General features: G+C 43.3%; 1 protein-coding gene across 1 annotated transcript; it reads right to left on the reverse strand.

Annotated features, from left to right (window-relative positions):
- Window positions 1-4,081: 4,081 nt before the first annotated feature.
- Window positions 4,082-7,226, reverse strand: LOC109914563 (gastrula zinc finger protein XlCGF7.1-like). The gene is made up of 2 exons (XM_048599073.1): window positions 7,090-7,226; window positions 4,082-6,235 (listed from the first exon to the last, which is right to left on the reverse strand). The coding sequence occupies exon 2, from the start codon at window positions 5,938-5,940 to the stop codon at window positions 5,095-5,097; it is 846 nt and encodes a 281-aa protein (XP_048455030.1). The 5' UTR covers window positions 5,941-6,235; window positions 7,090-7,226; the 3' UTR covers window positions 4,082-5,094.
- Between the last annotated feature and the right edge of the window lie 10,548 nt (window positions 7,227-17,774).

Raw genomic sequence — 17,774 nt, forward strand, 5'->3', positions numbered from 1 at the left:
ACATTACAGCGCAGTACAGGCCCTTTGGCCCTTGATGTTGCGCTGACCTGTGAAACCAATCTGAAGTCCATCTAACCTAAACTATTCCATTATCATCCATACGTTTATCCAATGACCATTTAAATGCCCTTAAAGTTGGCGAGCCTACTACTTTTGCAGGCAGGGCATTCCATGCCCTTACTACTCTCTGAGTAAAGAACCTACTTCTGACATCTGTCCTATATCTATCACCCGTCAATTTAAAGCTATGTCCCCTCGTGCTAGCCATCACCATCCGAGGAAAAAGGCTCCCACTGTCCACCCTATCTAATCCTCTGATCATCTTGTATGTCTCTATTAAGTCACCTCTTAACCTTCTTCTCTCTAACGAAAACAGCCTCAAGTCCCTCAGCCTTTCCTCATAAGACCTTCCCTCCATACCAGGCAACATCCTGGTAAATCTCCTCTGCACCCTTTCCAATGCTTCCACATCCTTCCTATAATGCGGTGACCAGAACTGTACGCAATACTCCAAGTGCGGCCGCACCAGAGTTTTGTACAGCTGCAACATGACCTCATGGCTCTGAAACTCAATTCCTCTACCAATAAAACCTAACATACTGTATGCCTTCTTAATAACGCTATCAACCTGGGTGGCAACTTTCAGTGATCTATGCACATGGACACCGAGATCTTTCTGCTCATCCACACTACCAAGAATCTTACCATTAGCCCAGTACTCTGTATTCCTGTTACTCCTTCCAAAGTGAATCACCTTACACTTTTCCACATTAAACTTCATTTGCCACCTCTCAGCCCAGCTCTGCAGCTTATCTATGTCCCTCTGTAACCTGCAACATCCTTCTGCACTATCCACAACTCCACCGACTTTGGTGTCATCCGCAAATTTACTAACCCATCCTTCTACGCCCTCATCCAGGTCATTTATAAAAATGGACTATTTTGTGCAGTTTTGGTATTCTTATTTGGGGGAGGTATGGTCATGCTATGAAGGGAGTGCAGTGAAGGTTTACTAAATTGTATCCTGGGATGGCAGAATTGCCGTATGAGGGGAGATTGAATCGGTTAGGATTGTATCCACTGTGTTTAGAATAATAAGGAGGGATCTTTCTCACAGCATTCAGAAGTTTTCTAGTGTGTAATCAGGAAGAGATAAACCAGCTCATAGCTAAGAACTAGCTGGGTCAGACAGAAATCAATGGACATTTAGGAGATTCCCTTCTTGAAGCTGGGAGGTTTGTAAAACAAAGCATCATCTGATAATCTTAACAAATCTTAAACATTGTATTTAGAGCAAGGTATAGCCACTTGACCCATCAAGCTGGCTGTACCATTCAATACAATCACTGACATCACTTCAACCTTTACTTTACACATGCTCAATGACTAAGCTTCCACATCCCTCTGGGGTACAGAATTCCAAAATTTGGGGGCATGTAATTGGAGAGGGCAAAAAATGGGGTGCGTGTGCAAATGATGGAATGTGGCTCAAAACATGAAGTGAGTGTACAAAAATGAGGAAGGGACAATACTTGAGAGTGGTCAACAATTGGGGTGTGGGGGCAAATATTATTGAGGCTGTGAAATCTGAGGGGATACAATAATTGGGGAGGTGCAAAATTTGGGGCATGAAAATAGGGTGAACATGAGGGCTTGCAGAATATTTGTAGGGGACTGCAAATTGTAGGGGGGCACAAAATTGTCAGAGCTGCCTAATTGGGGCAGATGCTACATTTGTGGGGAGGACCTTAATTCGAGGATGGGCCACAAGTGTCACAAATGTGAGGCCCAAAATCAGAGAGGGGAACATTGCAGAGGGATGCATAATTTGGTGGGTTTGCTGCAGATGGGTCAGTGCAATATCTTGGGGGAGGAATATTTGGAGGTGCAAATTTTGGCAGGGCCACAAAACTTGCGAGTGTACAAAATTTGGGGCAAGCCACAGAAAAATGGTGTTTAAAATCAGGGGTGTGTGGTTGTATAATTGGGGATGTTTGAGAATGTGGTGAGTTCTGCACAATATTTGGGGAAGGGCAAAATTTGTGGGGTGCACAATGGAGGGGATTCAAAATTTGAGGGCCATTCAAATTTTGAGGGAAGGCAAAATATTTGGGGTGACTGCAGAAATGGAGAGGGGGCACAACATTGCAGGGACTGCAGAACTCGGTGGGTATATAATAGCAAGATTTGGGAGTTTGCAAAATTGGACAGAGCTACGCAAAATTGGACAGAGCCACACAAACTTGGGAGAGGTACCAAATTTGAGAGAGGGTGCAATACTGGGGGGTGTCTGCAAATTTTGATGAGAACACAAAACTTGGAGGACTGCAGAATTTTCAGGGGGATAATTTATGGAGGGACTGCAAAACCCGTCAAGGGTCTGCAGAGAGATGGGCTGGGGGGAAGACACAGGGGAATAAAAAGATACAGTGGAAAACAAAGACACAGTGAACAAAATGAAGGGAGGGGCTTATAAACAGGATAAAAGAACAGGGCAGAAAAAGAAACAGCATTAAAAAAACAGATGTGATAAAAATGGAAAAGAATAGGGAGAAAATAGAGATGGGGAAAATAGCAGTGGGGAGATAAAGAGCTCGAGGGAAAGGGAGGTGGGAAGAAAAGAAATGGGGCGTGGGGGGAAGAGAAGGCAAAGAAGAATAAAAGTAGGAATGAACAGAGACCAAGGCAGAAAGATGAGGTAAAAGTCAGACACAAAAGAGAAAGAAACAAAGAAAAACAGGCTGGCAGTTGGAAGAGACGGGGAGAAAGAGATAGGGAAACATGAAATGGGAAAAAAAAAGAAAAAAATAAAAGTGCAAAAGAATTGAGACAGATAGAGATAAATAGAGAGAGGAGTAAAGAGACAGAGTTGAAGGGAGAAGGAGAGAGACAGATCAAGAGAGGGCACAGGGACCCAAAGAGAGAGAGAAAGACAGAGAGACTGAGACACACAGACTGAAAAAGAGGCAGAGAGAGGGAGAAAGACAGACACACAGAGAGAGAGCAAGAAAAGTCAAAAATGTCAGAGAGACAGACAGACAGGAGTTAAGGAAAGACATAGAGAGACTGAAGAGGGGATACTCACTGTTCCAGTGGGTCCCAGCTCTCTCAATAGTTTCTCACACTCCCTCTCTCCCATGAGGGACAGACCCTGCTCTTGGGGTTTATTTCAGCCTGACTGGTTCAAGGGAGGGTTGGGGGAGGTTAAAGAATCCAAGATTCCAAGTACCCACAATCTCTGACACAGAGACAGACAAAAACCCTCTGATACTCACCTCCTGTTCTGTCGACATGGCAAAAGGAACTATGGCTGCCAGGGTCTACTTTAGATACCTTCAGGTCTGTCATTCGAAGACTTCTCTCTGCCCAAACCCAGCAATCCAGTCATCTTCCTGGAGCATATCCACCCCCAAGTATGGAGCATTCCAAGAAGCATCTTTGTGAGATTAGACAGGGGAGGGAGGAGATGTGAGAGAAAGCATCAGCTCAACAGTTTAGTGCAGACTGGCTCTGTCTGTCCTTTTCCTCCCCCACCTCTTCACCTCACACACTGGCCCCAGATTTAAAATTCACATGGAAACAAGGATGCAGTTTCAAAACAGCACCAGCCACAACACAGCTTCAGTTAGACAATGGAACACAGGCTTGTGCAACCAATGGACACAAATTTATTCCACAAGGGAATACAGGATTTTCACACACATCAACACAAGGTGTAAGTGGGACTGAAATGAACAAGTCAGCACGTTTATTTTTAATGAGTTTCTGAGAATTCCTCAAATGAATCAATCCATTTTACAAAGGAACAGTGATTACACAGATTTATTGTACAAATTGGCATGAGTTTATTGTACAAATGAACCAGAGTTTATTAAACAGATCAACCCTGATGATATACTGAGGGACGTTATGTGCCCATGTGTATCTCTGTATGGATGTGTTTGTGAAAGTCTGTGTCTGTGACCATGTGTGTTTCTGTGTGTGTCTCTCTCTTTGTATATGTATGTTTCTGACTCTGTTCATCTGTGCCAGTGCAACCAGCTCTGTCTGCAGTCAGACACACTGCGTGACCAGCTCTGTCTGCAATAGGCTGTTTGCCTGTCCAAGTGTGTGTCTGTCTGAGCATCTCTGAATCTGGTTTTGTGCCTCTCTGTTCTCAGCTTTGTCTGCAATGGGATGCACTTTATTTCATTCATTCAAACTGTGATCAATGAGTCACAATGTCTGTCTGTCTGTCTCCCTCTCTGTCCCTCTGGTGTTTAACATGACACAATGCCACCATCTGCTGATCTCCACATGCCACATCACAAGCATCGTGTATTTCCCTGTTCCACTGCATCTGCTCCCTGATCCTTCAGGTGGATGGATCAATTTCCCCATGCATCAATCACCCAGTTCTCCAGGGGGTTGAATCACTTTCCTATCACATCAGTCACCCAGTCCTCCAGGGGGATAGACCAATTCCCCATCACATCGATCACCCAGTCCTTCAGGGGAATGGAACAATCATTACCTTCATTACCCTCAGCAGAAACAGACCCCAATGAACTTGGTACAATCACCAATTAAGAAATAAGAATCAAAACGCATTACACAGCTTCACAGCAGGTGGGACTTGAAACCGGATCTTCTGGCTGAGAGGTAGGGACACTATACAAATGGCAGGACACATTGAGAGAGAAGGGAGAAAAACAAATGGAACCTCGCAATTTATAAATTGAGATAGCGAGGAGAAAATCAGAAAAAAGTTGCTGACCTTTTAAAAAGCTCTCTTTAGGACAAAACTAGAGTCTAGTCCCAGTCACCATGTTTCAAGTGCATGAGTTTTTGACAGGTTTAGTTTAGTTGAAGTTGAGAAGTAAAATATTGTTTCCATTCTGTAATGGTGCAAGGATTAGGGGAGCTAGAATTAAAGTTGTGGGAAAGAGATGCAGAGGTAATGTGAGGAAAGATTTTGAGAACAACAGCAACAGATACCTGCCGTGCAGTCACTTGTTAAGTTACTGGTGTCTCAACAGTTGGGAAGACTGAGTAAATCCATTCTCACAGAGGGAGCAGGTAACAACTTCTCACCAGTGTGTATTCGTTGGTGTCTCAGAAGGTTTTTTCAATGGACAAATCATTTCCCACACACAGAGCAGGGGAATGGCCTCTTCCCAGTTGAATGCATTGGTGTGTCAACACTTCATGTCTGCTTTTAAAGCTCTTCTCACAGTGTGAACATTTGGAAGATCCCTCATCACTGTGAACCAGTTGGTGTGCTTGAAGCCGGGATAATCGGGAGAATGCCTTGCCACACTCAAAGCAGGGGAATGGCCTCTCCCCAGTGTGAACTTGCTGGTGTGTCAGTAAATGAGACGACTGAGTGAAACTCTTCCCACATTTGGAGCAGATGAATGGCCTCTCCCCAGTGTGAATTCGCTGGTGTTTCAGTAGGTGGGGTGATGTAGTGAATCCCTTTCCACACTCAGGGCAGATGAATGGCCTCTCCCCAGTGTGAACTCGCTGGTGTGTCAGCAGGTTGGATGAGTCACTGAATCCCTTCCCACACTCAGAGCAAATGAATGGCTTCTCCCCAGTGTGAACTCGCTGGTGTTTCAGCAGGTGGGGTGATGTAATGTACCCCTTCCCACACTCAGAGCAGATGAATGGCCTCTCCCCAGTGTGAATTTGTTCGTGTTTTCGCAGATTAGATGAGTCACTGAATCCCTTCCCACAATTGGGACAGATGAACGGCTTCTCTCCAGTGTGAATGCGTTCATGCTTAAGAAGGTCAGATAACCAATTGCATCCCTTCCCACAAACAGAGCAGGTGTACGGCCTCTCCCCAGTGTGACTGCGTCGATGCATTTCCAGCAGGTATGGGTATTTGAATCCCTTCCCACAGTCCGCACATTTCCATGGTTTCTCTGTGGTGCAGGCGTCTTCATGTCTCTCCATATTGAATGATCAGCTGACTCCTCGCACATGCACAGGACAGGGATACAGTTTCACACTTTGAATGGTGTGATATTATTCAGGTTGTGTAACTGGTTCAAGACCTGCCAACAGTCAGTTCACAAGAACACTTACTTGGGGTGGATGTGTCTTGCTGATGTTGGAAATCTTTTCCCGCAGACAGAATAGATAAATGTTAAAAATCCAATGGCTTTCATGTCCCAGTGAATTGATTCACTCACATCTTGATGGGATGTTTGTTTGAAGTTCTTGCTAAAAAATGTGTCTTTGTGATTCTCTGTAAAACAAATTTACGTCAGGAAAAGGTGAGTATGAGAAATGAACTATTTAAGACGTTACATGAGTTTGTGAAATGGAGTTCATTGAATCTGGCGATTTGTGTGAAAGACACTCAGAAATAGTGACCATGAAAAGTTACTGGATTGTCATAAATACTTGACTAGTTCACCAATGTCCATCAGGGAAGGGACCCACTGCCGGTCCTGGGCCTCCACAAAAGGACACAGTTTCATCCATCTACATCCCAGGAATGACTTTGATAGATACTCCCTCCAAGAAGGTTAAGATAGCATGTGTGGGAAACCATTACCTATAAACTCGCCTCCCAGGCACGCAAGCGGCTCGAGCCCGGGGGTGAGGATCTGTGGACACATGTTGCTGTTTCTTTATAGTTTGTGCTTGACAATCCTGTAATCCCTCGCTGAACAGCACTATGGGATAACTGTCACAGCAGCACAGCGGTGAATGCTGGCCTCTTTATCCTTGCTTATGTCCCAGTTATAAAATTAGACGTAAATTAAATTAAACCTGTTCTTACGAAATGTCTCTTCCTAAAACAAATTCCTGAACTTTGAACAGGCACCTTCAGTTTAGCCCCCAAATCTAGGAATACTTCCTGTGACAACCTCCCATCGGAAGTTATTGGATCGGTCAGTCTCAGCAGCGCTGGGGGTTAAACCCAGCAGCTTCTCTTCGCTCTCCAATCCGGATGAAAATAAAACACCAAAAAGTGACCCACAGAGGAGGCCAGGGACCAACTTCCGCATTCAATCGCCAACCTGATGTAAAGCAACTCTTTAAACTGATTCGCCTGTGGTTCGAGATTGGGTTTTGGGATTCCAGCTCACTGACCTTCAGTCTTCAATAATCAGCCGCTCGTGGTGATCCTCACCCCCGGGCTCGAGCCGCTTGCCCCCCGGTGCAGACAGCTTTCACTCAGGCTCTGTGAGCTTCCGAGACTCTTATCACTGAGGCTCCGTTCACCTTCCGGGAGCCGCACTGCGCATGCTCCACAGTGACAGTCCACCTCCGGAGGCGAGGCCATATCGCGTTTGCGCAGTACCGCCCCTTAGCGGGGAGAGATCGTATTCATCCCCGCGGAGGATTCTGGGTTCTCCGCGTACCATTGCATTCAATGATTACGTGCACGAAGGCGACCTTTGGAACCTGCAGCAACTTTTCTACAGGCAATCATTCCAGTGATAGCACTGACTTATGAACAGAAACGCGTTCGCTTTGGACTATATTTACCGGAGTTTCAAAAAATGAGGGAGCTAACTCAGAGAAGTGTCAATCGTTCTGACAGGTGTCGACAGGATATCGCAGAAGAGAGTTCGTGATGATTGGGGTGTCCAGAACCAGAGGTCGCCGTGTAATAGCATGCGGTAGGCTATTAAGAGTGAGATTAGGAGAATTTTATTCAGCCAGAGATTGGTGAGCCGGTGGAATTTCCTGTCACAGTAAACAGTTGAAGCTATTACATTGAATGTTTTCAAGAAGAGTTAGCTGCAGTTGTGAAGGCTGAGGGGTCAAAAAGTATGAGCAAAAGCGAGAATAAGGCACTGAGTTCGCTGATCAGGCATGATAATATTGTATAGTAGAGCAGACTTGAAATACCGAATTACCTACTCCTGCGATAACAAGGCGTAGAGCTGGATGAACACAGCAGGCCAAGCAGCATCATAGGAGCAGGAAGGCTGACGTTTCGGGCCTAGACCCCATGAAGGGTAGAAATTTCTCACTGCTAGCTCAATCAAACTGCCTAACACCACCGCTACCCACCCTCAACATTATAAACAGCGTCAACATTGTCTGTTAGTAGGTGGAAACATGGAAAAGAAACAAAAGAGAAAACCCAGTCTCCAGCTTCGTGAATCTTTCAAAACGCTTTGTGAACCAGACTCAGGGGAGAGTGAAGGGTGAACTGTCTGATTGAACAGAGCCAGTCAAGGCACCTTTCCCTTCTTTAAGATGCTGGGACGATGACTCTGATGCTCTCGGTGTTATTACCTGTTTTGACCTACACTTGCCCCCTCACCCCCATCTCAGATCCCAAGAAAACCTTCCACATCAAACAGATGTTTACCTGCACATCTGCTAATGTGGCATACTGTATCCGCTGTTCCTGATGTGGCCTCCTCTACATCAGGGAAACCAAGGGGAGGCTTGGAGACCGCTTTGTGGAACACCTACACTCAGTTTGCGACAAATGACTGCACCTTCCAGTTGCGAACCACTTCAAATCCCCCTCCCACTCCTTGGATGACATGCCCAGCCTGGGCCTGCTCCAGTGCCACAACAATGCCACCTGAAGGTTGCAGGAACAACACCTCATATTTCGCTTGGGAACCTTGCAGCCCAATGGTATCAATGTGGACTTCACAAGCTTCAATATCTCCCTTCCCCCGACCACATCCCAAAACCAGCCCAGCTCGTCCCTGCCTCCCTAACCTGTCCGTCCTTTCTCACACCTATCCACTCCTCCCACCTCAAGCCCCACCCCCACTTCCTACCTACCACCCTCATCCCACCTCCTTGACCTGTCCTTCTTCCCTGGACTGATCTACCCCCACCCTAACTCCCCACCTACACTCACCTTTACTGTCTCCATCCCCGCCTCTTTGAGCTGTCTGTCTCCTCTCCACCTATTTGTTCCTTTATCCATCTTCCATCCACCTCCCCCTCTCTCTCTATTTATTTCAGAATCCCTTCCCCTCCCCGATTTCTGAAGAAGGGTCCAGACCCGAAACGTCAGCTTTCCTGCTCCTCTGATGCTGCTTGGCCTGCTATGTTCATCCAGCTCTACACCTTGTTATCTCAGATTCTCCAGCATCGACAGTTCCCACTATCTCTCAATCGATTTTAATCCCACTATCTTTGAAATAATTAGAATTCTTTGAAACGATTGGGAATTCAAATGGAATCTCTGCGTCATCGCAATCAGATACTTGACAAGAAATGGAAAGGCTCGAAGACACATGACCCCGGTTCAGGAGAGCTGGTTCCCAGTGACACGGATGTCTTTGCAATGGGTGGGATCAGACTGTTTCAGTTTCTCCACAATGAATGTCCCAGACTTTGTTTTGGAAAAGTAAAACTGTCAAAGAACAATTGTTATTCTTGTCAAATCACAATCTCAGTCTGAAATTTCATTGCCCATCCCTAATTACCCCATAGATGGAAGTAATGAGTCACTTTCCTGAGCATCTTGGCACGTAGTTACAGCCATGATGCCATTAGGGAGGGAGTTATAGGATTTAGAAATAGCGAAACTGAACGAACAATTGTATATTTTGAACTCAGAATGATGAGATACTTGGAGGGGTCTTGCACGTGGTAGTTTTCCCGTGTACCTGCTGTCATTATCCTTCGAGATGGAAGCAAACTCTCATTGGACTGATTCTGGCAGATTCAGGGTGTGCGTTCTGTGTGTAACGAGAAAATCATTTTTATTCAGAAATTTTCAATTCCTGGCTGGGAATTGTATCCAGGGCTGGGCAACGCAAGCTCTGCATCCTAACTACTAGAACACCAGATACACCGACAGTAACCCTTGCGACCTGATTTGCACATGCTCTTCTTTCATTCCTACACATTTGAACCGCCTTCATCAGAAATGTTTCCCTCTGTAAGCTTTGGAACAGTTCATATTATTGTGCTGGGTTTCAATGTGAAGAAAGTGGAGTTGTGATAATCCATGTTGTTCAACAGATGTACTGCAGGAAGGTACAAAACGGACTGATGATAACAGGAGCTTATTTTGAGGCGCTGAGCAGCATTGAAGAACGACACAAATGAAAAAAGAAACTCACGTGATTCCAGAGCCCTGGCTAGAAATGACCAGAGGTCTCATTGAATTTGTTCACTGTCTTGACTCGAAGAGACCATGACTCAAAGTATGAAAGTACATTTCACTGGAGTGGTCATAAAATTGCGCAGTGAGTGTGAATAAAACGATGGCAAGTTCCAGCAGAGAACCAGGCGGCAGTGAAGCAGACACTTGAGGACAAATGTGTTTTCTTTGCAAGTGAAATTTACCGCTTTGCAAAGTGTTGACCATTGAAGTGAAGCAGTTACAGCGATTATCTTTACTGTTTACTCACCTTGTGAATCCCATTTCTGCTTATGTTCCTGTTAACATCACAGTTCAACAAGATATAACTCGTAGCAATGGGTAACGTGTCTGACTTCAGATGCGAAGATTGTAGGGTCAAATCTTTCCTGGCTCGAGTGCAACTGACAACTTTCCTACACTTGCAAATTGACAGTTACTTCCAATGTGGAAGCTATTCTTGTCAGATTCTCCAGAGCTGAAGAGGCTGGGTTTTGGAAATTGGAAGTTGCACATGAGCAGCGTGGTAGACTGCTTCAGCTCACCTCCCATTTCATGATTCCACTCATGGCAACGATTTTCATTGTCTGGAGAAGTTGCTTGTGTTCCACCTAAAGCTGCCTTTTGTCGGAGAAACTTGTGTATAGGGATGGAGAGCGGACGTCAGTCACATGGAGCGTGTATAATCCTGAGGCCTCTGTCACTCTCAGGGAATGTGTGTCTCCCTCTGTGGCTAACATGAGGATGACTTCTTTCTTCAAGGGGATTTTAACGCAGTTTTATTCTCTCAACCTTCAATCCCATTCATTGATTACGGGGATAATCTCATTGACATTTGCCCTCGAAACGTCAGAGCACACAAGGCTGTGGTCAACTGCTGGAAACTGGGATTGAATAGATGGATTTCTGAGGACTCGAATTGACATGATGGGCCGAAGGGTCTTTTTGCACGCTGCGTAGGCTCGATGACAAGGACAAACAGAACTGCAGCCAGACTGATAGGAATTCAAATGTCAAAAGCAGTGTCATTTCGAAAAGTTACGGGAGCTTGCTGCACCTCCCCTTAATAGTCTAGTGGTTAGGATTCGGCACTTTCACCGCTGCGGTCCGCATTTGATTCCCAGTCAGGGAATGAGAGTTCTATTCTGCAAGTTTATGGTGATGACCGTACTCCTGACTGATCTTCAGGAGCAGAAAAGAAGCTGTGGTGTTGCTAAATAACCAAACGTCATTCAGGTTAACATAAAACAAGGAATTGCAGAATCTGGAAATATGAGACAAAAATGGAAATTGATAGAGGAACTCGGCAGGACTGGCATCATCTGTGGAGAGAAACAGTGTTAAAGTTTCAAAGGATCATTCCTCGGAACCAGGTTAGTTATGCATTTCTATATCATAATGCAAAATTATCACCTTTATTGGACAAATCAGCATATTTATCAAAATCTCTCTCTCTGAATAGCTTTCAACCGTTAATGGTTATAGTTCACAAAGCAGCAAGAAACACCATTTCCTCATGTGACAAGCTCAGGCGACAAGAGTGGGAGTATCGAATAGTAACAACCTTAGGTCAAGCACATGGATCATGCCCAGTTGTCTCCTATGACATTATCAGATTGAGTCAACATCATGACATTTGAGATAAGATTAAGTAAGGAACGCACATGCACTACTGGGAGTTCAACACAGTTTGCTAGGTATGGTGCTTTAATCAACCAAGCCACACCACGCAGCAAGCCGCTCTTCCCAATCCATACGGTCAATTCCTTATCCACTTGATCACACAAACTCACTGTTTTCATTCTGTGTCAATGTTGCTTAGTGAGAATTTCAATCAAACCCGAATTTTACAAAAAACACAGTTCACAGTTGAGCATTCCCCTCTGAAAATGCACAGAAAATGACAATCTCCACTTGCATTGGTTTAAAATTGATATTATCACCTGTTGAAACTGACGGAATAATAAGCATGGGTCCATTCTCTCAAGACCCGTTAACCACCACGGCCCAGGTGCGATTCCTGGTCAGGGAATGAAAGTTCTATTCTGCCCATTTATCGTGATGACAACATTTCTGACTGATTTTCAGGAGCAGGAAAGAAGCTGTGGAGCTGGCAGGTAACATATATTTCCCCGAACGTTATTCATGTTAACATAAAACAAAGAAGTGCAGATGCTTGAATTATAACACAAAACAGGAATTGATACAGAAACTCAGCAGGCCTGGCAGCATGTGTGGAGAAAAACAAAGTTAACCTTTCAGATCCAGGCACCGTTTGTCAGAACCACGTGTGTAATGCATTTCTTTTTGTAATGCTGGGCGAAGCTATCAGCTTTATTTGTCGAATCAGCATATTTATCAAAATCTCTGTCTCTGATTAGCTTACAACTGTTAATTGTTACAGTTATTTTCTGATGGGGGCAAACCCAGGCAACAAGAGAGGAAGCACGGAATATGAACATGCTTACGCCAAGCACAGGAAGCCCTGGACAGTTATTTCCCTTGATCTCACTAGATTGGATCGACAACATTGTATTTGAGAGAAGAATAAACATGGAACTGATAATGTGACGCAGAGGCATCACTGGGAGTTGAATCCAGGATCTGCTAGCTTACATGCACTTATTTTTTTTTACCAACTAAGGCACAGGGACACGCAGCAGCCCACCTTTCCCATTCATGTGTTCATTTCCTTAACCATGCGATCACAGTAACTCACTGTTTTCTTTCCGAATGTTGCTCAGTGAGAATTTCAATCAACCTCGAATTTGCAAATACGCACAGTTCGCAGCTGAACATTCGCCTCTGAAAATGCACAGAAACAGACAATCTCCTCTTGGTTTAAAACTGATATTTTCCACTTGTTTAAACTAACAGAATAATGGGGATGTGTCCACCCTCTCAGGGCACATTCACCGCGTTAATACACACAGAGGGAACCTCACAAGACGAACAGTGTAATTGTGCTGAATTGATTAGGAGTGATGGATGAGTCAGCGTAAACAGTGGGCAGTAAAGTCTGACCCATTAGCACTGGCACTGAGCCTTGCATGAACAGCTCCACACTTGCCTCATGCCTCCCAGTCATCATTGCCTTTCACTTTTATGTCACTCCCCCGCTCTGCTTCTGAACTTGTCCCGACAGATTGCAGGTGTCCAATTAGAAACTGCAACTTCTAAAAATGGATTCCGGGATATGGAAGTCACTCCTAATTACCCCAAAGATGGAGGTGATGATTAATACTTTCTTGAACTCTTGAACTCCTTTGCACGTAGGTACAGCTTTGATGACGTTAGGCAGGGAGTTTCAGGGTTTAGACACAGCAACACTGAAGCAACAGCGACGTATTTCCAACTCAGAATGGTGAGAAGCTTGGAGGGGTATTTGCAGTGGTTATTTTCACGTGTATCTGCTGTCATTGTCCTTCTAGATGGAAGCAAACTCTCACTGGGCTGATTCTGGCAGATTCATGGTGTGTGTTCTGTGTGCAACCAGGAATTTGTTTCCATTCAGATAATTCACATGAAGACAAATGAATCTCCATTTCCTGACTTGGAATTGTATTCAAGCCAGAGTGATGCAAACTCTGACTGTTAACCTACTGCTACTGATGTTTGTGCATTCTGAATGCTAGTTTCCTTCCTGTCTGTCTGATGTAATGTTTGCGGCATTAAGAACATATCAGAACTGACAACGAGACTGCTAAGACCACTAGGAATCATAGTAGCACACAAACCCATAGCCACTCTACAACAAACACTCACAAGGATTAAAGATCCCATTCTCACAACATGCAGACCCAACGTAGTTTACAAAATACCATGCAACGACTGCCACAAGCGTTACATTGGACAGACAGGAAGGAACCTAGCCAAAAGAATCCACGAACGTTAGCTAGCAGTAATTGACACGACGAATTTTCCTTAATATCAGTACACTCAGACAATAAAGATCATCAGTTTAACTGGGACAACGTAACTTCGCAGTCCAAGCCAAACATAAACATGCACGGGAATTCCTAGAGGTATGGTTCTCAACCCATAATGCAATCAACAAACATGTAAAGAATTGGACCCCATATACAAACCCATACAGAAGAAAACTGGAAATGATTCTATTCACCATAACGGACCAGACAGTATAAATTCCAAGTGGAGTAGAACAACATCGCTTCATTGGAAGCCTCACTGATGATATTACCTAGCATGGTGATGAAACGTCTGAACGAAAACAAACCAGCTTGGCGAGCAAGTCAACAACCTCATCCACAACCCGAGTTATAAATCTTTGCTAAAACCTTAAATATCTACATAGGGCTCCAGTTGCTAAAAAGAAAATGTTGCCAAGGTTTTGTAACATAAGTTCCTCTCGATGTGCTTGTAAACCTTTCCACCACTAGCTTTCGAGCATAGTGATGAATCTATTAGTTACACTTCCTGCATGTACCATGAAACGAAGAAGAGGCATCTTTGTTTCCAAATTCTATCTTTCTCTCAATTTCACATGACCAGTCTTTACATTTACCTCCTGTTCCATGACTTTTCAGTCTGTATATCTCGCTGTAGGATGTCTAGTAACAGTACAAAATACGAATCAGTCCTGTCTGTTCAATTCATGTCATGATGATTCCACCACTACTCTGGCCTATTGGAATGCAGAAGACGAGTTAGCAAAATGCGGTGGGATTTGGAATTAACTGAGCAGTTGACAGGCTTGACTTATGTTGAAATGCAACATTCTTTATATATTACAATATGCATGCATCAGATAATGATGGAAACGATTTCATAATGGATGAGAGCGTGGACTGGCTGTGACGGGGACAATGCAAGGGGTATTTTTATTTTTTGTGTTTTTTAAAAGTAGTCACCGAAATCATAAAGAGATGTATAATAAAATCAGTTGTTTGAAAGAAATACTGAAGGTTTAAAATCATTTAACTTGAAGCCCATGCCAGCCCCCATGTAGCTATTGTTTAAACAAGGAGCAATTGCAGAATTGCAGGCAATGTGGAGCCAAGGGTGAGCTAGTGCATCATTTTCTGGTATAAAATGTTGATTGCTATATGGACCAATAACCAGTAATCAACAACATAAACCTAATTGCCAGACAACAACTGTGTGATTGATTTTCAGTTAACTGAACAGAGTGGAGCTGAGAAAAAATACAGAGAGAAAAGTGTTCAGTTCTTCCACAACTCAGGAATTGTCTCCCTGGTCTCTGTAGTCAAACTTCGATGTCAAACTAAAGATAACCAATTTACCTCGACTGTAACAGTTGTTGAATGTTGTGATATTAAACTGTAAAGTGAGAAACTTTTATTGAAATAATTAGCCTCATTCTGTTTCAATGAATGGAAGCATCTAGAGAAAGACAACTGAAGCAATGTGCTGACCAAGAGAAAAGCCAGAAGGATCATTTGAATGACAGAACCTAGAATAAAGACAACTGAACTGTCTTTCCCGTCCTTCTGCTCTGTCAATTAACTATTTATCATGTCTGTTTGTCTGTCTGTCCTTGGGTTATGGGCGTTTATGTGAGAATAGAGCTTATTTAGTTAGTATATACCGACAGTTTACAACTATTTATCTGTAGCTAGAATACAATTACTATTAATAAGTAATGCTTCTTGTTCAGTACAAAAACCTGATCCATGTTTTCTACAAGCTTGGGCCTAGAGGACAGGTAAATTTGGGAACTTTGTGCACCTTATATCATTTTTAACTTTTGCTATGACACCAGGAATAGAAGGGCTTGATTTTCAATGAGTTACCTCTATGGGTCTTAACAACAAGAAGAAAGCATTCTGAAAATGAAAATGTAGCTTATGTTGAAATTTCTTACTTTAATGTTTAAATATTTGCATAAAAGTGCTCAACAGAAATTCCAAATGATTCTTTAGCTCGGCTCTGAATTTATTCTGGGTTCCAACGTAAATAAACGGGTTGACACATGAACTGAATAACTGAAGCATAAATCCTGATTCTTGGAGAACAAATGTGACATTGCTGATATCAGAACATAGAACATAGAACATAGAACATAGAACATAGAACATTACAGCGCAGTACAGGCGCTTCGGCCCTCGATGTTGCGCCGACCTGTGAAACCAATCTGAAGCCCATCTAACCTAAACTATTCCATTATCATCCATATGTTTATCCAATGACCATTTAAATGCCCTTAAAGTGGGCGAGTCTACTATTTTTGCAGGCAGGGCATTCCACGCCCTTACTACTCTCTGAGTAAAGAACCAGAAGGATAAGTAACTTTTGCAATTCGAACATAGGCAATTGTTGCAAAACGTAACAAGTTCAACAGGATGAAACTGCCCGAGATGGTGAAGAGTAAAATAATAGTTTTTTTCCGCTTCTCAATTTCTGGATCATTCTGAAACTCCTCATTTCTCTGTGTCTTCAGTCTCCTGCGGACTCTACTGGCAGCAACAACGTATCTAACAGTCAGAGCATTGAGCACTAAAATCAAAATGAATGGGAGACAAGGGGAGAAAATGGATCTGATCCAGTCATATGTGATCCATGCCAGTGACGTATAAAACGTGCTTTGATGTCACAAAACCAGGGTATATCTTTAATTATTTTTCTGGGTTCATATATAAAATACATGTAGATATTTTTTACACAGATCAGTGTGCACACGATTCGTATAACCCAAGCTGCGGTTGAATGGGTGCAATATTTTATTTTCACTTTCTGGCAACAAATGGCCACAAATAGATCAAAAGTGAAAGCACTGTTAACCAGGCAGAACTGTCAAGGGCTGCATAGCTTAATGTATTACGAAAGCTGCAGATTGGTGTAATAGACAGGAAACTGATTTGGAAATACATTCCAGCAATACGGTTCAATAACACAATTGCGAACATAACCAGATAATCTGCCACCGCCATGGACACTAAGTAATAAGTCATACATCGAGAAAGACCGATTCTACTTCGAGCTAGGATCACAATTACTCCCACGTTGGCTGCAATAGAAAGAGACAGACATAGCAGTAGTTCTGAAAATGTATACGTGAGATAGAACAAGGACTGTAAACAAAATTATCTGTTGAAGCAGATTCTATGTTAAACGCATGCATTTGACTAGCTGATTATCTGTCACCAAGGGCAAATGTTCTAAGGTTTAAAACACTGACCTTTCAGATTAAGACCGGTCAGATGATTCGGAATGCAAAATAACCCAATGAGATCTAATAAAGAACAAGACGAAATTCAACCGGTGATGGCAATGAAATGAGAGGATCAAAATTGTTTCTCTGACTTTTTGGAGTAACGTTCGTGTTGGCTTTAATCAATTCTGAGCTTTTCACCTGATAATAAGCTGTGAGATTTGGTGTCCTGTTAAAACACTGAAACAGGTAAACGGCGAAGTCATATTCAGATAAATCCCTCTCACAATATGATACTTCCTCTCCCATGAACTGTCCTGTCAGAATAACCGGTCATGTCTTTCATGCACTTTTATATCAAATAGAAAGGCTGTCAATCAAATGAGAGAGGAGGACAACGTTTATGAAGCCTCGATCAACATAGGATAAACAATGAAGAAGGGAACAGTCTCAAGCATTTCTGGTGTGTCAGTATTAGAATTAAACCCCACATTTTGCAGTCATCAATTCATAAGCAGCAACAGTGAATGTGAAAGAAAAAAAAAACAAAGTTTCTGGAAAAGCTCAGCAGGT

This window comes from Rhincodon typus, chromosome 7 (genome assembly GCF_021869965.1).
Source record: "Rhincodon typus isolate 14 chromosome 7, sRhiTyp1.1, whole genome shotgun sequence".
Classification (NCBI taxonomy): domain Eukaryota; kingdom Metazoa; phylum Chordata; class Chondrichthyes; order Orectolobiformes; family Rhincodontidae; genus Rhincodon; species Rhincodon typus.

Coding starts and splice junctions, on each gene's coding strand:
- LOC109914563 (XM_048599073.1), bottom strand. CDS start 5,940: ATGGAGAGACATGAAGACGCCTGCACCACAGAGAAACCATGGAAATGT.